General features: G+C 41.7%; 1 protein-coding gene across 3 annotated transcripts in view; it reads right to left on the bottom strand.

Annotated features, from left to right (window-relative positions):
• Window positions 1–11593, bottom strand: part of LOC139542789 (calcium-responsive transactivator-like) — a 29460-nt gene extending 17867 nt beyond the window's left edge. Inside the window, exon 1 of one of the 3 annotated variants that reach the window (XM_071348618.1) lies at window positions 11440–11593. In XM_071348618.1, coding sequence (XP_071204719.1) covers window positions 11440–11516 — 77 coding nt within the window. In that variant the 5' untranslated portion in view covers window positions 11517–11593. The remainder of the gene's footprint in view (window positions 1–11439) is intronic. The other 2 variants (XM_071348616.1, XM_071348617.1) reach the window with 2 other exon arrangements.
• Window positions 11594–18486: the final 6893 nt, after the last annotated feature.

The following is an 18486-nucleotide window of genomic DNA, read 5'->3' as shown; positions in this document are numbered from 1 at the left end:
ATTAGGTGCCTCTCCAAGATGGCGCCGGCCAGATTGCCTGAAATGTTGCTACTAATCACATTGTATAACCACGATTTGTGCTGCTAAATATGCACATTTTCGAACAAAACCTATATGCATTGTGTAATATGATGTTACAGGACTGTCATCTGATGAAGTATATCAAGGTTAGTCAAAAATTATATATCTTTTGCTGGATTGTTACGATCGCTAACCTTTGCTGCTGGTAAATTGCTTGTGTTTCTGGCTATTGTGGTAAGCTAATATAATGCTATATTGTGTTTTCGCTGTAAAACACTTAAAACATCTGAAATATTGGCTGGATTCACAAGATGTTGGGCTTTCATTTGCTGTACGCTTTGTATTTTTCGGAAATGTTTTATGATGAGTATTTAGGTATTTGACGTTGGTCTCTGTAATTATTCTGGCTATTTCAGATTGCAGCTGCAATGTAGAACTATGATTTATACCTGAAATATGCAAATTTTTCTAACAAAGCATATGCTATACAATAAATATGTTATCAGACTGTCATCTGATGAAGTTGTTTCTTGGTTAGTGACTATTTATATCTTTATTTGGTCGAATTAGTGATGGCTACCTATGCAGGAAAAAAATGGTGGGGAAAAAAAGTTGTCTCTTTTGCTATGGTGGTTAGCTAATAGAAATACATATTGTGTCTTCCCTGTAAAACATTAAAAAAATCGGAAATGATGGCTGGATTCACAAAATCTGTATCTTTCATTTGGTGTCTTGGACTTGTGATTTCATGAACATTTTATTATATGATATCCCTGTAGCTTTAGGCTAGGCTATGCTAGTCTGCTTTTTTGATGGGGGGATCCCGGATCCGGGTTTGTGACTCGTTAGAGGTTAAAACAAGTCAAAATGAGGCTCAGTAGTGTGTGTGGCCTCCACGTGCCTGTATGACCTCCCTACAACGCCTGGGCATGCTCCTGATGAGGTGGCGGATGGTCTCCTGAGGGATCTCCTCCCAGACCTGGACTAAAGCATCCGCCAACTCCTGGACAGTCTGTGGTGCAACGTGGCGTTGGTGGATGGAGCGAGACATGATGTCCCAGATGTGCTCAATTGGATTCAGGTCTGGGGAACGGGCGGGCCAGTCCATAGCATCAATGCCTTCCTCTTGCAGGAGGAAGCCACATGAGGTCTAGCATTGTCTTGCATTAGGAGGAACCCAGGGCCAACCGCACCAGCATATGGTCTCACAAGGGGTCTGAGGATCTCATCTCGGTACCTAATGGCAGTCAGGCTACCTCTGGCGAGCACATGGAGGGCTGTGCGGCCCCCCAAAGAAATGCCACCCCACACCATGACTGACCCACCACCAAACCGGTCATGCTGGAGGATGTTGCAGGCAGCAGAACGTTCTCCACGGCGTCTCCAGACTCTGTCACGTCTGTCACATGTGCTCATGTGCTCAGTGTGAACCTGCTTTCATCTGTGAAGAGCACAGGGCGCCAGTGGCGAATTTGCCAATCTTGGTGTTCTCGGCTGTAAGCACAACCCCCACCTGTGGACGTCGGGCCCTCATACCACCCTCATGGAGTCTGTTTCTGACCGTTTGAGCAGACACATGCACATTTGTGGCTTGCTGGAGGTCATTTTGCAGGGCTCTGGCAGTGCTCCTCCTGCTCCTTCTTGCACAAAGGCGGAGGTAGCGGTACTGCTGCTGGGTTGTTGCCCTCCTACGGCCTCCTCCACGTCTCCTGATGTACTGGCCTGTCTCCTGGTAGCGCCTCCATGCTCTGGACACTACGCTGACAGACACAGCAAACCTTCTTGCCACAGCTCGCATTGATGTGCCATCCTGGATGAGCTGCACTACCTGAGCCACTTGTGTGGGTTGTAGACTCCGTCTCATGCTACCACTAGAGTGAAAGCACCGCCAGCATTCAAAAGTGACCAAAACATCAGCCAGGAAGCATATGAACTGAGAAGTGGTCTGTGGTCACCACCTGCAGAACCACTCCTTTATTGGGGGTGTCTTGCTAATTGCCTATAATTTCCACCTGTTGTCTATTCCATTTGCACAACAGCATGTGAAATTTATTGTCAATCAGTGTTGCTTCCTAAGTGGACAGTTTGATTTCACAGAAGTGTGATTGACTTGGAGTTACATTGTGTTGTTTAAGTGTTCCCTTTATTTTTTTGAGCAGTGTATTTTACCTCTTGGGGATGTCATTCGAAAACATAATGTTAACTTTCACTGCTATGCAGATGACACACAGCTGTATATTTCAATGAAACATGGTGAAGCCCCAAAATTGCCCTCCCTAGAAGCCTGTGTTTCACACATAAGGAAGTGGATGGCTGCAAACTTTATACTTTTAAACTCGGACAAAACAGAGACGCTTGTTCTAGGTCAGAAGAAACAAAGAGATCTTCTGTTGAATCTGACAATTAATCTTGATGGTTGTACAGTCGTCTCAAATAAAACTGTGAAGGACCTCGGCGTTACTCTGGACCCTGATCTCTCTTTTGACAAACATATCAAGACTGTTTCAAGGACAGGTTTTTTCCATCTACGTAACATTGCAAAAATCAGAAACTTTCTGTCCAAAAATGATGCAGAAAAATGTATCCATGCTTTTGTTACTACTAGGTTAGACTACTGCAATGCTCTACTTTCCGGCTACCCGGATAAAGCACGAAATAAACTTCAGTTAGTGCTAAATACGGCTGCTAAAATCCTGACTAGAACCCAAAAAATTGATCATATTACTCCAGTGCTAGCCTCCTACACTATCTTCCTGATAAGGCAAGGGATGATTTCAAGGTTTTATTGCTAACCTACAAAGCATTACATGGGCATGCTCCTACCTATCTTTCCGATTTGTTCCTGCCATACATACCTACACGTACGCTACGGTCACAAGACGCAGGCCTCCTAATTGTCCCTAGAATTTCTAAGCAAACACCTGGAGGCAGAGCTTTCTCCTGTAGAGCTCCATTTTTATGGAATGGTCTGCCTACCCATGTGAGAGACGCAGACTCGGTCTCAACCTTTAAGTGTTTACTGAAGACTCTTCAGTAGGTCATATGATTGAGTGTAGTCTGGCCCAGGAGTGTGAAGGTGAACGGAAAGGCTATGGAGCAACGAACCGCCCTTGCTGTCTCTGCCTGGCCGGTTCCCCTCTCTCCACTGGGATTCTCTGCCTCTAACCCTATTACAGGGGCTGAGTCACTGGCTTACTGGTGCTCTTCCATGCCGTCCCTAGGAGGGGTGCGTCACTTGAGTGGGTTGAGTCGCTGACGTGGTCTTCCTGTCTGGGTTGGCGCCCCTCTTTGGGTTGTGCCGTGGCGGAGATCTTTGTGGGCTATACTCGGCCTTGTCTCAGGATGGTAAGTTGGTGGTTGAAGATATCCCTCTAGTGGTGTGGGGGCTGTGCTTTGGCAAAGTGGGTGGGGTTATATCCTGCCTGTTTGGCCCTGTCCGGGGGTATCATCGGATGGGGCCACAGTGTCTCCTGACCCCTCCTGTCTCAGCCTCCAGTATTTATGCTGCAGTAGTTTATGTGTCCGGGGGCTAGGGTCAGTCTGTTATATCTGGAGTATTTCTCCTGTCTTATCCGGTGTCCTGTGTTCTGTGTCCTGTGTTTACGAATGCTCTCTCTAATTCTCTCTTTCTCTCTCTCGGAGGACCTGAGCCCTAGGACCATGCCTCAGGACTACCTGGCATGATGACTCCTTGCTGTCTCCAGTCCACCTGGCCGTGCTGCTGCTCCAGTTTCAACTGTTCTGCCTGCGGCTATGGAACCCTGACCTGTTCACCAGACGTGCTACCTTGACCCAGACCTGCTGTTTTCAACTCTCTAGAGACAGCAGGAGCGGTAAAAATACTCTCAATGATTGGCTATGAAAAGCCAACTGACATTTACTCCTGAGGTGCTGACTTGTTGCACCCTCGACAACTACTGTGATTATTATTATTTGACCATGCTGGTCATTTATGAACATTTGAACATCTTGGCCATGTTCTGTTATAATCTCCACCCGGCACAGCCAGAAGAGGACTGGCCACCCCTCATAGCCTGGTTCCTCTCTAGGTTTCTTCCTAGGTTTTGGCCTTTCTAGGGAGTTTTTCCTAGCCACCGTGCTTCTACACCTGCATTGCTTGCTGTTTGGGGTTTTAGGCTGGGTTTCTGTACAGCACTTTGATATATCAGCTGATGTAAGAAGGGCTGAATAAATAAATTTGATATGTATGTGTATGTATGTATGTGTTTATGTATGTATGTATGTATGTATTCTGTTGCGACCCGTCATTCATTCATAATTATTTTTGGGGCGGCTTGCCTGTTTTGCATGTTATTTTGGAATTAATACTTGTCACATAGTGCTTTCTGTGGTGGTGGGGCAAGACAGCAAAAAATACGGAGCGTTGCACCGTGATTGGCTCAGTGTTCTGTGACTCATGGGGACACTACGTCACCGCCAAGTCTAAGGGTAGACTTCAAGAATTCTAGCCCATTGGGTGCTGCAATAAAGTTACTTAGAAGTGCCCATCTAAGAGGGCTCAAGGTCATTGGCCACAGATAAAATGATGTCAAATCATGTTATATCTACAGTAGCTTTGACATCATACTTTCAAAATCTTAGCTAGCAGTCATCATCATGAATCAAGTCGACAATCTACTGGCAAATCATTTTTAATCCTTGAAGAGAAATAATGGACATAGACATTACAGAACAAGTTGGAAATCGCAAATTCAAAATGATAAACATTCAACATTGGCCATTCTGTCAATGAAGCATGATTTGTATAGTGCTCAAAACAACTGTTAACTCAGAACTGCGAAAATTTGACTTCCGTGAGTTCAAGACAACTGGGAAGCCGGGAATAAACAACCTTCGACTGGGAAAATACGTTTTGAACGGTCACTTAACTCGGAATTGAAAATCAGGCCTCTTTCGAGAGCTACGACCTGAAGATCAATGACATCGTCATGATTCGACCATGTTTTTTTCAGAGTTCCCAGGTTTTTTGAAAGCACCATGAATCCAGAGAATGCCAGACTTTGATGATAAAACTTGCCCACGAAGGACAGCCGCGCCACCTTCCTGTTCAAGTGAGCACAGCACAACAAGGTGAGTCCAAAAATGTATTGTATGCTACTGCATACATGATGTAATATTCCAGGGAGATATGTATACTGTAGCTAAGAATGTAATACTAAGTGTATGTTGTGTAAAAAGATGTTAGTAGCTCATGTGTCTCACCCTAATAATAATGGGCTATTTACCCCTCTTAATTACGCCTACTGTTCTGACTTGGTGGTGCACATGTAGCCTTTAACCTGTTTTAGAGAAATGTAAACATAGAATATTGTAAGAGCTTTCATTGTCTGCTTATATGCCCCTTTATTTATCCTAAGGTTCTGACGAAGTGTACAAGGAAAACACTGTAAGAACGGCCCATGTTCAGAATTCTGTTGCTGTATATTTCAAAAGTGCTAAACAAATTGTTATATTGACTACGTCAGTCCTAGCTCGCTCATTAATGTCTTTATCGAAATTATGGATTGCCTCTTATCCGGTTGTCATCCCCTTATGCCAAAGTTTGTACATCTCAATTGTCATGAGAAATGACATTTGTTTAAGTAAATCAGGCATATCATGTTTTTTTGTTAAAGGCAGTAAATGAGGCTGAATTAACTGTTTTGCTGCCAGACAAGGCTCCGCTGATAGCCAGGTGTGTGGTAAGACTTTGGGACTGCTGTTGGAACAGCTTTATCTAGGCCCTAACCATTTGTGGGCACAAAATGTCACCGTTAGAGTGCAATTCATGTATTGTTTAGTGTTGTATTGTGTAGTGGCTTTGCTGGCATGCATCCAACTTCTTTTTTTTTGCCCTACCAAGATTTACATACTAAAATCGCCAATGCATGTATGTACAGTTGAAGTCGGAAGTTTACATACACTAAGGTTGGAGTCATTAAAACTAGTTTTTCAACCGCTCCACAAATTGCTTGTTAACAAACTATAGTTTTAGCAAGTCGGGTAGGACATCTACTTTGTGCATGACACAAGTAATTTTTCCAACAATTGTTTACAGACATATTATTTCACTGTATCACAATTCCAGTGGGTCAGAAGTTTACATACACAAAATTGACTGTGCTTTTAAACAGCTTGGAAAATTCCCCCAAATTATGTCATGGCTTTAGAAGCTTCTGATAGGCTAATTGACATCATTTGAGTCAATTGGAGGTGACCTGTGGATGTATTTCAAGGCCTACCTTCAAACTCACTGCCTCTTTGCTTGACATCATGGGAAAATCAAAAGAAATCAGCCAAGACCTCAGAAAAAAATGGTACACCTCCACAAGTCTGGTTCATTCTTGGGAGCAATTTCCAAACACCTTAAGGTACCACATTCATCTGTACAAAAAATAGTACGCAAGTATAAACACCATAGGACCACGCAGCCGTCATACCGCTCAGGAAGGAGACGCATTCTGTCTCCTAGAGATTCACGTACTTTGGTGCAAATCAATCCCAGAACAACAGCAAAGGACTTTGTGAAGATGCTGGAGGAAACAGGTACAAAAGTATCTATATCCACAGTGAAACGAGTCCTATATCGACATAACCTGAAAGGCCGCTCAGCAAGGAAGAAGCCACTGCTCCAAAACCGCCATAAAAAAGCCAGACTACAGTTTGCAACTGCACATGGGGACAAAGATCGTACTTTTTGGAGAAATGTTCTCTGGTCTGATGAAACAAAAATAGAACGGTTTGGCCATATTGACCATCGTTATGTTTGGAAGAAAAAGGGGGATGCTTGCAAGCCGAAGAACACAATCCCAACCGTGAAGCACGGGGGTGGCAGCATCATGTTGTGGGGGTGCTTCGCTGCAGGAGGGACTGGTGCACTTCACAAAATAGATGGCATCATGAGGGAGAAAATTATGTGGATATATTGAAGCAACATCTCAAGACATCAGTCAGGAAGTTAAAGCTTGGTCGTAAATGGGTCTTCCAATTGGACAATGACCCCAACCATACTTCCAAAGTTGTTGAAAATGGCTTAAGGACAACAAAGTCAAGGTAATGGAGTGGCCATCACAAAGCCTTGACCTCATCCTGTAGAAAATCTGTGGGCAGAACTGAAAGAGCGTGTGCGAGCAAAAAGGCCTATAAACCTGACTCAGTTACACCAGCTCTGTCAGGAGGAATGGGACAAAATTCACCCAACTTATTGTTGGAAGCTTGTGGAAGGCTACCTTAAACGTTTGACACAAGTTAAACAATTTAAAGGCAATGCTACCAAATACTAATTGAATGTACGTAATCTTCTGACCCACTGGGAATGTGATGAAAGAAAAAAAAGCTGAAATAAATCATTCTCTTAACTATTATTCTGACATTTCACATTCTTAAAATAAAGTGGTGATCCTAACTGACCTAAAACAGGGATTTTTTACTAGGATTAAATGTCAGGAATTGTGGAAAAACTGAGATGAAATGTATTTGGCTAAGGTGTATGTAAACTTCCGACTTCAACTGTATGTGTATATGTACAGTGCATTCGGAAAGTATTCAGACCCCTTGACTTTTTCCACATTTTGTTACGTTACAGCATTATTCTAAAGTTAATTCACTAAAAAATATCATCTTCAATCTACACACAATACCCCATAATGACAAAATGAAAACAGGTTTTTAGAATGTTTGAAAATGTATTAAAAATAAAGAACAGAAATACCTTATTTACATACTGTACCGTTCAAAAGGTTGCAGTCACTTAGAAATGTCCTTGTTTTTGAAAGAAAAACACATTTTCTGTCCATTAAAATAGCATCAAATTAATCCGTGTAGACATTGGTAATGCTGTAAATGAATATTGTTGCTGGAAACGGCAGATATTTTATGGAATATCTACATAGGTGTACAGAGGCCCATTATCAGCAACCATCACTCCTGTGTTCCAACGGCACGTTGTGTTAGCTAATCCAAGTTTAACATTTTAAAAAGCTAATTGATCATTAGAAAACACTTTTGCAATTATGTTAGCACAGCTGAAAACTGTTGTTCTGATTAAAGAAGCAATACAACTGGCCCTCTTTAGACTAGTTGAGTATCTGGAGCATCAGCATTTGTGGGTTCGATTACAGGCTCAAAATGGCAGGAAACAAATAACTTTCTTCTGAAACTCATTAGTCTATTCTTGTTCTGAGAAATGAAGGCTATTGAATGCGAGAAATTGCCAAGAAACGGAAGATCTCGTACAACGCTGTGTACTAAACCCTTCATAGAACAGCGCAAACCAGTCAAGATCGAGGGAAAGATGAACAGAGCAAATTACAGAAAAAATCCTTGATGAAAACCTGCTCCAGAGCACTCAGGACATCAGACTGGGTTGAAGGTTCACCTTCCAACAGGACGACGACCCTAAGCACACAGCCAAGACAATGCAAGAGTGGCTTTGGGATAAGTCGCTGAATGTCCTTGAGTGGCCCGGCCACAGCCCGGACTTGAACCCGATTGAACATCTCTGGAGAGACCTGAAAATAGCTGTGCAGCAACGCTCCCATCCAACCTGACAGAGCTTGAGAGGATCTGCAGAGAAGAATGGGAGAAACTCCCCAAATACTGGTGTGCCAAGCTTGTAGCGTCATACCCAAGAAGACTCAAGGCTGTAATCGCTGCCAAAGGTGCTTCAACAAAGTAATGAGTAAAGGGTCTGAATACTTATGTAAATGTGATATAAGTTTTTGTATTGTTAATAAATTAACAAAAAAAAATTAAAACCTGTTTTTGCTTTGCATCACAGGGTATTGTGTGTAGATTTATGAAGGGGAAAAACAATTTTTTCAATTTTACAATAAGACTGTAACGTAACAACATGTGAAACAGTCAAGGGGTCTGAATACTTTTCCAAATGCATGTATATATATATATATATATGTGTGTGTGTGTGTATATATACATGCATATATATATATATATATATATTATATATATATATACAGTGCCTTGCAAAAGTATTCATCCCCTTTCGTGTTTTTCTTATTTTTACAACCTGTAATTTAAATGGATTTTTACTTGGATTTCATGTAATGGACATACACAAAATAGTCCAAATTGGTGAAGTGAAATGAAAAATAACTTGTTTAAAAAAAAAAATCACGGAAAAGTGGTGCATACATATGTATTCACCCCCTTTGCTATGAAGCCCCTAAATAAGATCTGGTGCAACCATTTACCTTCAGAAGTCATTTAATTAGTTAAATAAAGTCCACCTGTGTGCAAACTAAGTGTCACATGATCTGCCACATGATATCAGTATATATACACCTGTTCTGAAAGGCCCCAGAGTCTAAGCAAGGGGCACCACCAAGCAAGCGGCACCATGAAGACCAAGGAGCTCTCCAAACAGGTCAGGGACAAAGTTGTGGAGAAGTACAGATTAGGATTGGGTTATAAAAAAATATCCTAAATTTTGAACATCCCACGAAGCGCCATTAAATCCATTATTTAAAAAATGGAAAGAATATGGCACCACAACAAATCTGCCAAGAGAGGGCCGCCCACCAAAACTCACGGACCAGGCAAGGAGGGCACTAATCAGAGAGTCAACAAAGAGAACCATTTTAAGCCGTACACTCCACAGAGCTGGGCTTTACGGAAGAGTGGCCAGAAAAAAAGCCATTGCTTAAAGAAAAAAATAAGCAAACACTTTTGGTGTTCGCCAAAAGGCATGTGGGAGACTCCCCAAACATATGGAAGAAGGTAGTCTGTTCAGATGAGACTAAAATTTAGCTTTTTGTCTGGCACAAACCCAACACCTCTCATCACCCCGAGAATACCATCCCCACAGTGAAAGATGGTGGTGGCAGCATCATGCTGTGGGGATGTTTTTCATCGGCAGGGACTGGGAAACTGGTCAGAATTGAAGTAATGGTGTAATGCGCTAAATACAGGGAAGTTCTTGACAGAGTCAACATTAATCAGGAAACAGACAAAGACAAGAACAGAGTCAGCACAAAACGACAAACGACAATTAATGCTGAAGCAGGGAACAGAGTGGGGAACCAGACAGATATAGGGGAGGTAATGACAGAGGTGATTGAGTCCAGGTGAGTCCAATAATTGCTGATGCGTGTGACGGGGGGAAGGCCGGTGTGCGTAATGATGGTGGCAGGAGTGCGTAAAGCTGGGAAGCCTGGCGCCTTCAAGCACCAGGGAAGGGGAGCTGGAGCAGGCGTGACAGTACCCCCCCTCTAGGGGCACCACCCGGCGTCCCACCTGGGGGAGCCTGACAGGCTGGCCGAGGCACGGGCGCTGGACAAGCCGGCTGAGCGTAAACTCCCGACGAACCGGGAGAGGCATGGGAGCCTGGCGAGCCAGCTGAGGCATAAGAGCCTGACGATCCGGCTGGGTCGTGAAAACCTGTCGATCCCGCTGAGGCGTGGGAGCCCAATGATCCGGCTGAGGCATAGCAGCCTGGCGAGCCGGCTGGACGTAAATCCCTGATGATCCGGCTGAGGCCTGACGTAGGACGGCTTAGGCACCCCCGGGTCCATCGGTGGCGGCCCCCGGACCCAACGTCACTATCAACCGGAAAGCCAGCACTCCCCGAAGCTTCGTTTGGGGGCTTCAGCATTCTGTAATGACCGACGCTGGAGATGAGAAGCAGGTACAAAACGACAAACGACAATTAATGTTGAAGCAGGGAACAGAGCGGGGAACCAGGCAGATATAGGGGAGGTATTGACAGAGGTGATTGAGTCCAGGTGAGTCCAACAATCGCTGATGCGCTTGACGGGGGAAAGGCAGGTGTGCGTAATGTGGGGAGCCTGGCGCCAGGGAGGGGGAGTGGGAGCAGGCGTGACAGGTATGTGTATGTATATATGTATATGTATGTATGTATATTATTTACTGCTCTAGGGATATAATTATTGTGTGGATAACCTTGTTTATTATTATGTATTGATTTTTATCTTTAATTTTGTTCACTTTTTATGTGATGCGCACTGCAGAGAACAATTATCACTGAATTATCACAGTTAATTATTGTAATGTTTGTTTATGTGTGAATTAATCCCATAAGGGATGGGTTGCCAACTGGCGAATTGACACGAAAATAAAATGTAATTCATTCATTCATCAGAACTTTGAAAAGTTTATGTAATTATACTTTCCTGTGGATATATTGTCTCACATTCCTCCCGCCAAAAGGACCAATCGCACGGACAACCGGTACAGTATGTTAAAATATAATTTTATGTTAACCGGTAAAGTATGTTAAAATGAAATATAATTTTATTTTCGTGCAAACGCTAATTTCTGCCCAAAGTGGAATTCAATGCAATTCAACGTCGAGTTTCCAGGCAAACATCTGCTCTACAGTAACCTATAACATGCATATGTGCACAACAGTAGGCCTATGAGGACAGATGTGACACCTACTGTGTGCATTCTGCTGTTTTTCCTTTGCTCTGGTAATCCATTATACATTGTATCAGATGGTGATTTTCATCCAGCATCTTGGGGAGGTAAAACAAAAAGGTAACACCTCACTTGACACCCAGCATCATAACACGTTATGACACGGTGATAACGTGCCATAATATGTCATAACAGCTGGCATAACCTGTAATAATATGGTCATAACACTGTCATGACACACATTATATATATATATATATATATATATATATATATATATATATATATATATATATTTATATATATATATATTTATATATATATATATATATATATATATATATATATATATATATATATTTATATATATATATATTTATATATATATATATATATATATATATATATATATATATACACACAGTCGTGGCCAAAAGTTTTGAGAATTACACAAATATTAATTTTCACATAGTCTGCGGCCTCAGTTTGTATGATGGCAATTTGCATATACTCCAGAATGTTATGAAGAGTGATCAGATGAATTGCAATTAACCTCTCTTGGGTATGTGAGACGTTAGCGTCCCACCTCTTTAACCGCCAGTGAAACTGCTGGGCGCCAAATTCAAATACAGAAATACTCATTATAAAAATTCTGAAAACAAAACATATTTCACATAGGTTTAAAGATGAACTTCTTGTGAATCCAACCACGGTGTCAGATTTTAAAAATGCTTTACGGCGAAAGCATACCTTACGATTAATTGAGAACATAGCCCAGCAGACAAATCATTACAAACAGTAACCAGCCAAGTAGAAGAGTTACACAAGTCAGAAATAGAGATAAAATTAATCCCTTACCTTTGATGATCTTCATATGGTTGCACTCAGCAGACATTAATTTACTCAATAAATGTTCCTTTTGTTTGATAAAGTCTCTATATATCCAAAAAAACTCTGTTTTGTTCGCGCGTTTTCTTCAGTAATCCACAGGCTCAAACGCAGTCAAAACAGGCAGACAAAAAAATCCTAATTGTATCCGTAAAGTTCATAGAAACATGTCAAACGATGTTTATATTCAACCCACAGGTTGTTTTTAGCCTAAATAATCAATAATTTTTCATACGATAATAACGTCGTCAATATGAAAAGGTAAACAAGAAAGGCACTCTCTCGGTCGTGTGCATGAAAAAGCTCTGTGACACTTTAGGGTCCACTCATTCATACTGCTCTTACTTCCTCATTTTTCAGAATACAAGCCTGAAACAATTTCTAAAGACCCTGTTGACATCTAGTGGAAGACATAGGAACTGCAATTTGAGTCCTAAGTCAATTGATACTGTAATGGCATTGAATAGAAAACTACAAAAAAAAAAAAAAATACTTCCCGAATGGATTTTTCTCAGGTTTTCGCCTGCCAAATCAGTTCTGTTATACTCACAGACACTATTTTAACAGTTTTGGAAACTTTGGAGTGTTTTCTATCCACATCTACCAGTTATATGCATATCATATCTTCTGGGCCCGAGAAGCAGGCAGTTTAATTTGGGCATGCTTTTCATCCAAAATTCCGAATGCTTCCCCCTACCCTAGAGAAGTTAATGATTGAATCCCCCAAAAACATTTCCACTTCATTTCAGCCCTGCCAAAAAAGGACCAGCTGACATCATGTCAGTGATTCTCTCGTTAACACAGGTGTGAGTGTTGACGAGGACAAGGCTAGAGATCACTCTGTCATGCTGATTGAGTTTGAATAACAGACTGGAAGCTTCAAAAGGAGGGTGGTGCTTGGAATCATTGTTCTTCCTCTGTCAACCATGGTTACCTGCAAGGAAACACGTGCCGTCATCATTGCTTTGCACAAAAAGGGCTTCACAGGTAAGGATATTGCTGCTAGTAAGATTGCGCCTAAATCAACCATTTATCGGATCATCAAGAACTTCAAGGAGAGTGGTTCAATTGTTGTGAAGAAGGCTTCAGGGCGCCCAAGACAGTCCAGGAAGCGCCAGGACCGTCTCCTAAAGTTGATTCAGCTGCAGGATCGGGGCACCACCAGTACAGAGCTTGCCCAGGAATGGCAGCAGGCAGGTGTGAGTGCATCTGCACGCACAGTGAGGCAAATACTTTTTCTTGGTGTCAAGAAGGGCAGCAAAGAAGCCTCTTCTCTCCAGGAAAAACATCAGGGACAGACTGATATTCTGCAAAGGTACAGGGATTGGACTGCTGAGGACTGGGGTAAAGTATTTTTCTCTGATGAATCCCCTTTCCGATTGTTTGTGACATCCGGAAAAAAGCTTGTCCGGAGAAGACAAGGTGAGCGCTTCCATCAGTCCTGTGTCATGCCAACAGTAAAGCATCCTGATACCATTCATGTGTGGGGTTGCTTCTCAGCCAAGGGAGTGGGCTCACTCACAATTTTGCCTAAGAACACAGCCATGAATAAAGAATGGTACCAACACATCCTCCGAGAGCAACTTCTCCCAACCATCCAGGAACAGTTTGGTGAAGAACAATGCCTTTTCCAGCATGATGGAGCACCTTGCCATAAGGCAAAAGTGATAACTAAGTGGCACGGGCAACAAAACATCATTATTTTGGGTCAACACCCCAGACCTTAATCCCATTGAGAACTTGTGGTCAATCCTCAAGAGGCGGGTGGACAAACAAAACCCCACAAATTCTGACAAACTCCAAGCATTGATTATGCAAGAATAGGCTGCCATCAGTCAGGATGTGGCCCAGAAGTTAATTGACAGCATGCCAGGGCAGATTGCAAAGGTCTTGAAAAAGAAGGGTCAACACTGCAAATATTGACTCTTTGCATCAACTTCATGTAATTGCCTTTGACACTTCTCAAATGCTTGTAACTATACTTCAGTATTCCATAGTAATATCTGACAAAAAAAATATCTAAAGACACTGAAGCAGCAAACTTCGTGGAAATTAATATTTGTGTCATTCTCAAAACTTTTGGCCATGACTGTATATGTATATATATATATTTATATTTAGACATATATTGCGTTATTTATGGCTGGTTATGACACCTACATAATAGTGTAAAAACCCACAAAACCTATCACACAAGGCAAAACATTCCATTACACCAAAGCCTACTTTTCAACAGTCTGTTTATGTTGTATAACATTTTGTTAATTATCATTGTAATTGCTCACACATTGTTGTCAGACATGCACCTACCCCAATGCTCTGTTGCTGATGACTGGAATGAATGCAGGAGCAGATGTCAGGAGAAGGACAAGGCACTCTCTTCTTGACTGATGACTGATATAAGGGCATGTACGTGATAGGCCTATCTGGCTTATATGATTATGATGATGGTCATAAAGTGTATTTTATTAGTCCAAGTAAAGTGACACAGGATGGTTATAATTCTTCTTGACAGTGTCATAAAGTGTATTTTCTACAAGTTAATTAAAATATGATGAAAAAAACATGACTATAAAGAATTCATTACAACAACAAAGGACTTGAGAAACAAACTTTCAAACAAAAGAAAACTTCTTGGCAGGGAATACAATTATTTGAATAAATGACACCTACACTCTTATGCAAATGTCAGAACCAGCCATAAGATAATGCAATATACACTACAAGACCAAAAGTATGTGGACACCTGCTTGTCCAACATTTCATTCCAAAATCATGGGGATTAATATGGAGTTGGTCCCCACTTTGCAGCTATAACAGCCTCCACTCTTCTGGGAAGGCTTTCCACTAGATTTTGGAACATTGCTCGCTTCCATTCAGCCACAAGAGCATTAGTGAGGTCGCACAGAGCATTAGTGAGGTCGGACACCGATGTTGGGCAATTAGGCCTGGCTCGCAGTCTGCGTTCCAATTCATCCCAAAGGTGTTCGATGGGGTTGAGGTCAGGGCTCTGTGCAGGCCAGTCAAGTTCTTCCACATTGATTTTAGACAAACCATTTCTGTATGGACCTCACTTTGGGCATGGGGGCATTGTCCTGCTGAAACAGGAAAGGGCCTTCCCCAAACTGTTGCCACAGATTTGTTCGCCGGACTGCCAGATGGTGAAGAGTGATTCATCACTCCAGATGCTCCAGAGTCCAATGGTGGCGAGCTTTACACCACTCCGGCAGACATTTTGCATTGCGCATGGTGATCTTAGGCTTGTGTGCGGCTGCTCGGCCATGGAAACCCATTTCATGAAGCTCCCGACGAACAGTTATTTTGCTGATATTGCTTCCAGAGGCAGTTTGGAACTCAGTAGTGAGTGTTGCAACCGAGGACAAACAATTTCTACATTCTATGCACTTCTGCACTCGGCAGACCCATTCTGTGAGCTTGTGTGGCCTACCACTTCGCGGCTGAGCCGTTGATGCTCCTAGATGTTTCCACTTCACAATAACTGCACTTACAGTTGGCTGGAGCAGCTCTAGCAGGGCAGAAATTGGCGAACTGACATGTTGGGAAGGTGGCATCATATGACGGTGCCAGGTTGAAAGTCCCTGAGCTCTTCAGTAAGGCCATTCTACTGCCATTGTTTGTCTATGGAGATTGCATGGCTGTGTGCTCGATTTTATACACCTGTCAGCAACGGGTGTGGCTGAAATACCTGAATCCACTGGGTGTCCACATACTTTTGTATATATAGTGTATGTCACAACATGTGTATATATATGGGTCATGACCATATTATGACAGGTTATGACAAGTTATGTCAGCTATTATGACATATTATGACATGGTTAGGACCTCAAAAAGGTTTTTGGACATTTTCTTGCGCTATTTCATATGTTTATACTTAAACAAAAAAATAAGAAATGTAATAAACAATAAAGTTATTGGAAATGTTCTTAATTCCAAGATAGCTAAACCCTTGTTTTAAACTCAGGATAGTGAGAGAAAAAAGCTCATGAAAGCAATTGACCATGTTTAATTCACTCACAAACTTAATCTGAAAAATTCAGTATTGATTATTTTAAACTAGAGGTCGACCGATTATGATTTTTCAACGCCGATACCGATACCGATTATTGGAGGACCAAAAAAAGCCAATACCGATTAATCGGCCAATTTTTTGTGCTTATTTGTAATAATGACAATTATTACAATACTGAATGAACACTTAGTTTAACTTAATATAATACATCAATAAAAACAATTTAGCCTCAAATAAATAATGAAACATGTTCAATTTGGTTTAAATAATGCAAAAACAAAGTGTTGGAGAAGAAAGTAAAAGTGCAATATGTGCCATGTAAGAAAGCTAACGTTTAAGTTCCTCGCTCAGAACATGAGAACATATGAAAGCTGGTGGTTCCTTTTAACATGAGTCTTCAATATTCCCAGGTAAGAAGTTTTAGGTTGTAGTTATTATAGGAATTATAGGACTATTTCTCTCTATACAATTTGTATTTCATATACCTTTGACTATTGGATGTTCTTATAGGCACTTTAGTATTGCCAGTGTAACAGTATAGCTTCCATCCCTCTCCTCGCCGCTACCTGGGCTGGAACCAGGAACACATCAACAACAGCCACCCTCGAAGCAGAGTTACCCATGCAGAGCAAGGGGAACAACTACTCCAAGTCTCAGAGCGAGTGACGTTTGAAACGCTATTAGCGCGCACCCCGCGAACTAGCAAGCCATTTCACATCGGTTACACCAGCCTAATCTCGGCTTGAATTCATAAACAGCAGAGCTGCTGGCAAAACGCACGAAAGTGCTGTTTGAATGAATGCTTACGAGCCTGCTGATGCCCACCATCGCTCAGTTAAACTGCTCTATCAAATCATAGACTTATGATTTAACACACAGAAATACGAGCCTTAGGTCATTAATATGGTCGAATCCAGAAACTATCAACTCGAAAACAAAACATTTATTCTTTCAGTGAAATACGGAACCGTTCTGTATTTTATCTAACAGGTGGCATCCATCAGTTTAGATATTCCTGTTACATTGCACAACCTTCAATGTTATGTCATAATTACGTAAAATTCTGGCAAATTAGTTCGTAATGAGCCAGGCGGCCCAAATTGTTCCATATACCCTGACTGCGTGCAATGAACGCAAGAGAAGTGACACAATTTCACCTGGTTAATATTTCCTGCTAACCTGGATTTCTTTTAGCTAAATAGGCAGGTTTAAAAATATATACTTCTGTGTATTGATTTTAAGAAAGGCATTGATGTTTATGGTTAGGTACACGTTGGAGCAACGACAGTCCTTTTTCGCGAATGCGCACTGCATCGATTATATGCAACGCAGGACACGCTAGATAAACTAGTAATATCATCAACCAAGTGTAACATGATGCTAACATGATTGCCATTGCTAGATAACTAGTGATTATGATTGATTGAATGTTTTTTATAAGATAAGTTTAATGCTAGCTAGCAACTTACCTTGGCTTCTTACTGCATTCGTGTAACAGGCGGGCTCCTCGTGAGGCAGGTGGTTAGAGCGTTGGACTAGTTAACCGTAAGGTTGCAAGATTGAATCCCTGAGCTGACAAGGTAAAAATCTGTCGTTCTGCCCCTGAACATGGCAGTTAACCCACCATTCCTAGGCCGTCATTGAAAATAAGAATGTGTTCTTAACTGACTTGCCTAGTTAAATAAAGGTGTAAAAAAATATATATATAAAAAAAATATCGGCAAAATCGGCGTCCAAAATTACCGATTTACGATTGTTATGAAAACTTGAAATCGGCCCAAATTAATCGGCCATTCCGATTAATCGGTCGACCTCTATTTTAAACCCAAGAACATGTTTTAGAACAGTAATTTCAGTAAGAAATATGCTAACATGATTGCCATTGCTAGATAGATAGCTAGCTAAAACGGTTGCCTAACACATAACAACACACCTAGCAACAAATATCTTTGGAAGATTTGTAAGAAGATATTTGGGAAGTTCGGAGGCACTGCATCTCAGTGCAAGAGGTGTCACTGCAGTCCTTGGTTTGAATCCAGGCTGCATCACATCCGGCTGTGATTGGGAGTCCCATAGGGGGGGCACACAATTTGCCCAGTGTCGTCTGAGTTTGGCTGTCATTGTAAACAAGAATTTGTTCTTAACTG

Source organism: Salvelinus alpinus, chromosome 17, assembly GCF_045679555.1.
Source record: "Salvelinus alpinus chromosome 17, SLU_Salpinus.1, whole genome shotgun sequence".
Taxonomy (NCBI): domain Eukaryota; kingdom Metazoa; phylum Chordata; class Actinopteri; order Salmoniformes; family Salmonidae; genus Salvelinus; species Salvelinus alpinus.
This window is presented reverse-complemented; position numbering and strand designations above follow the sequence as displayed.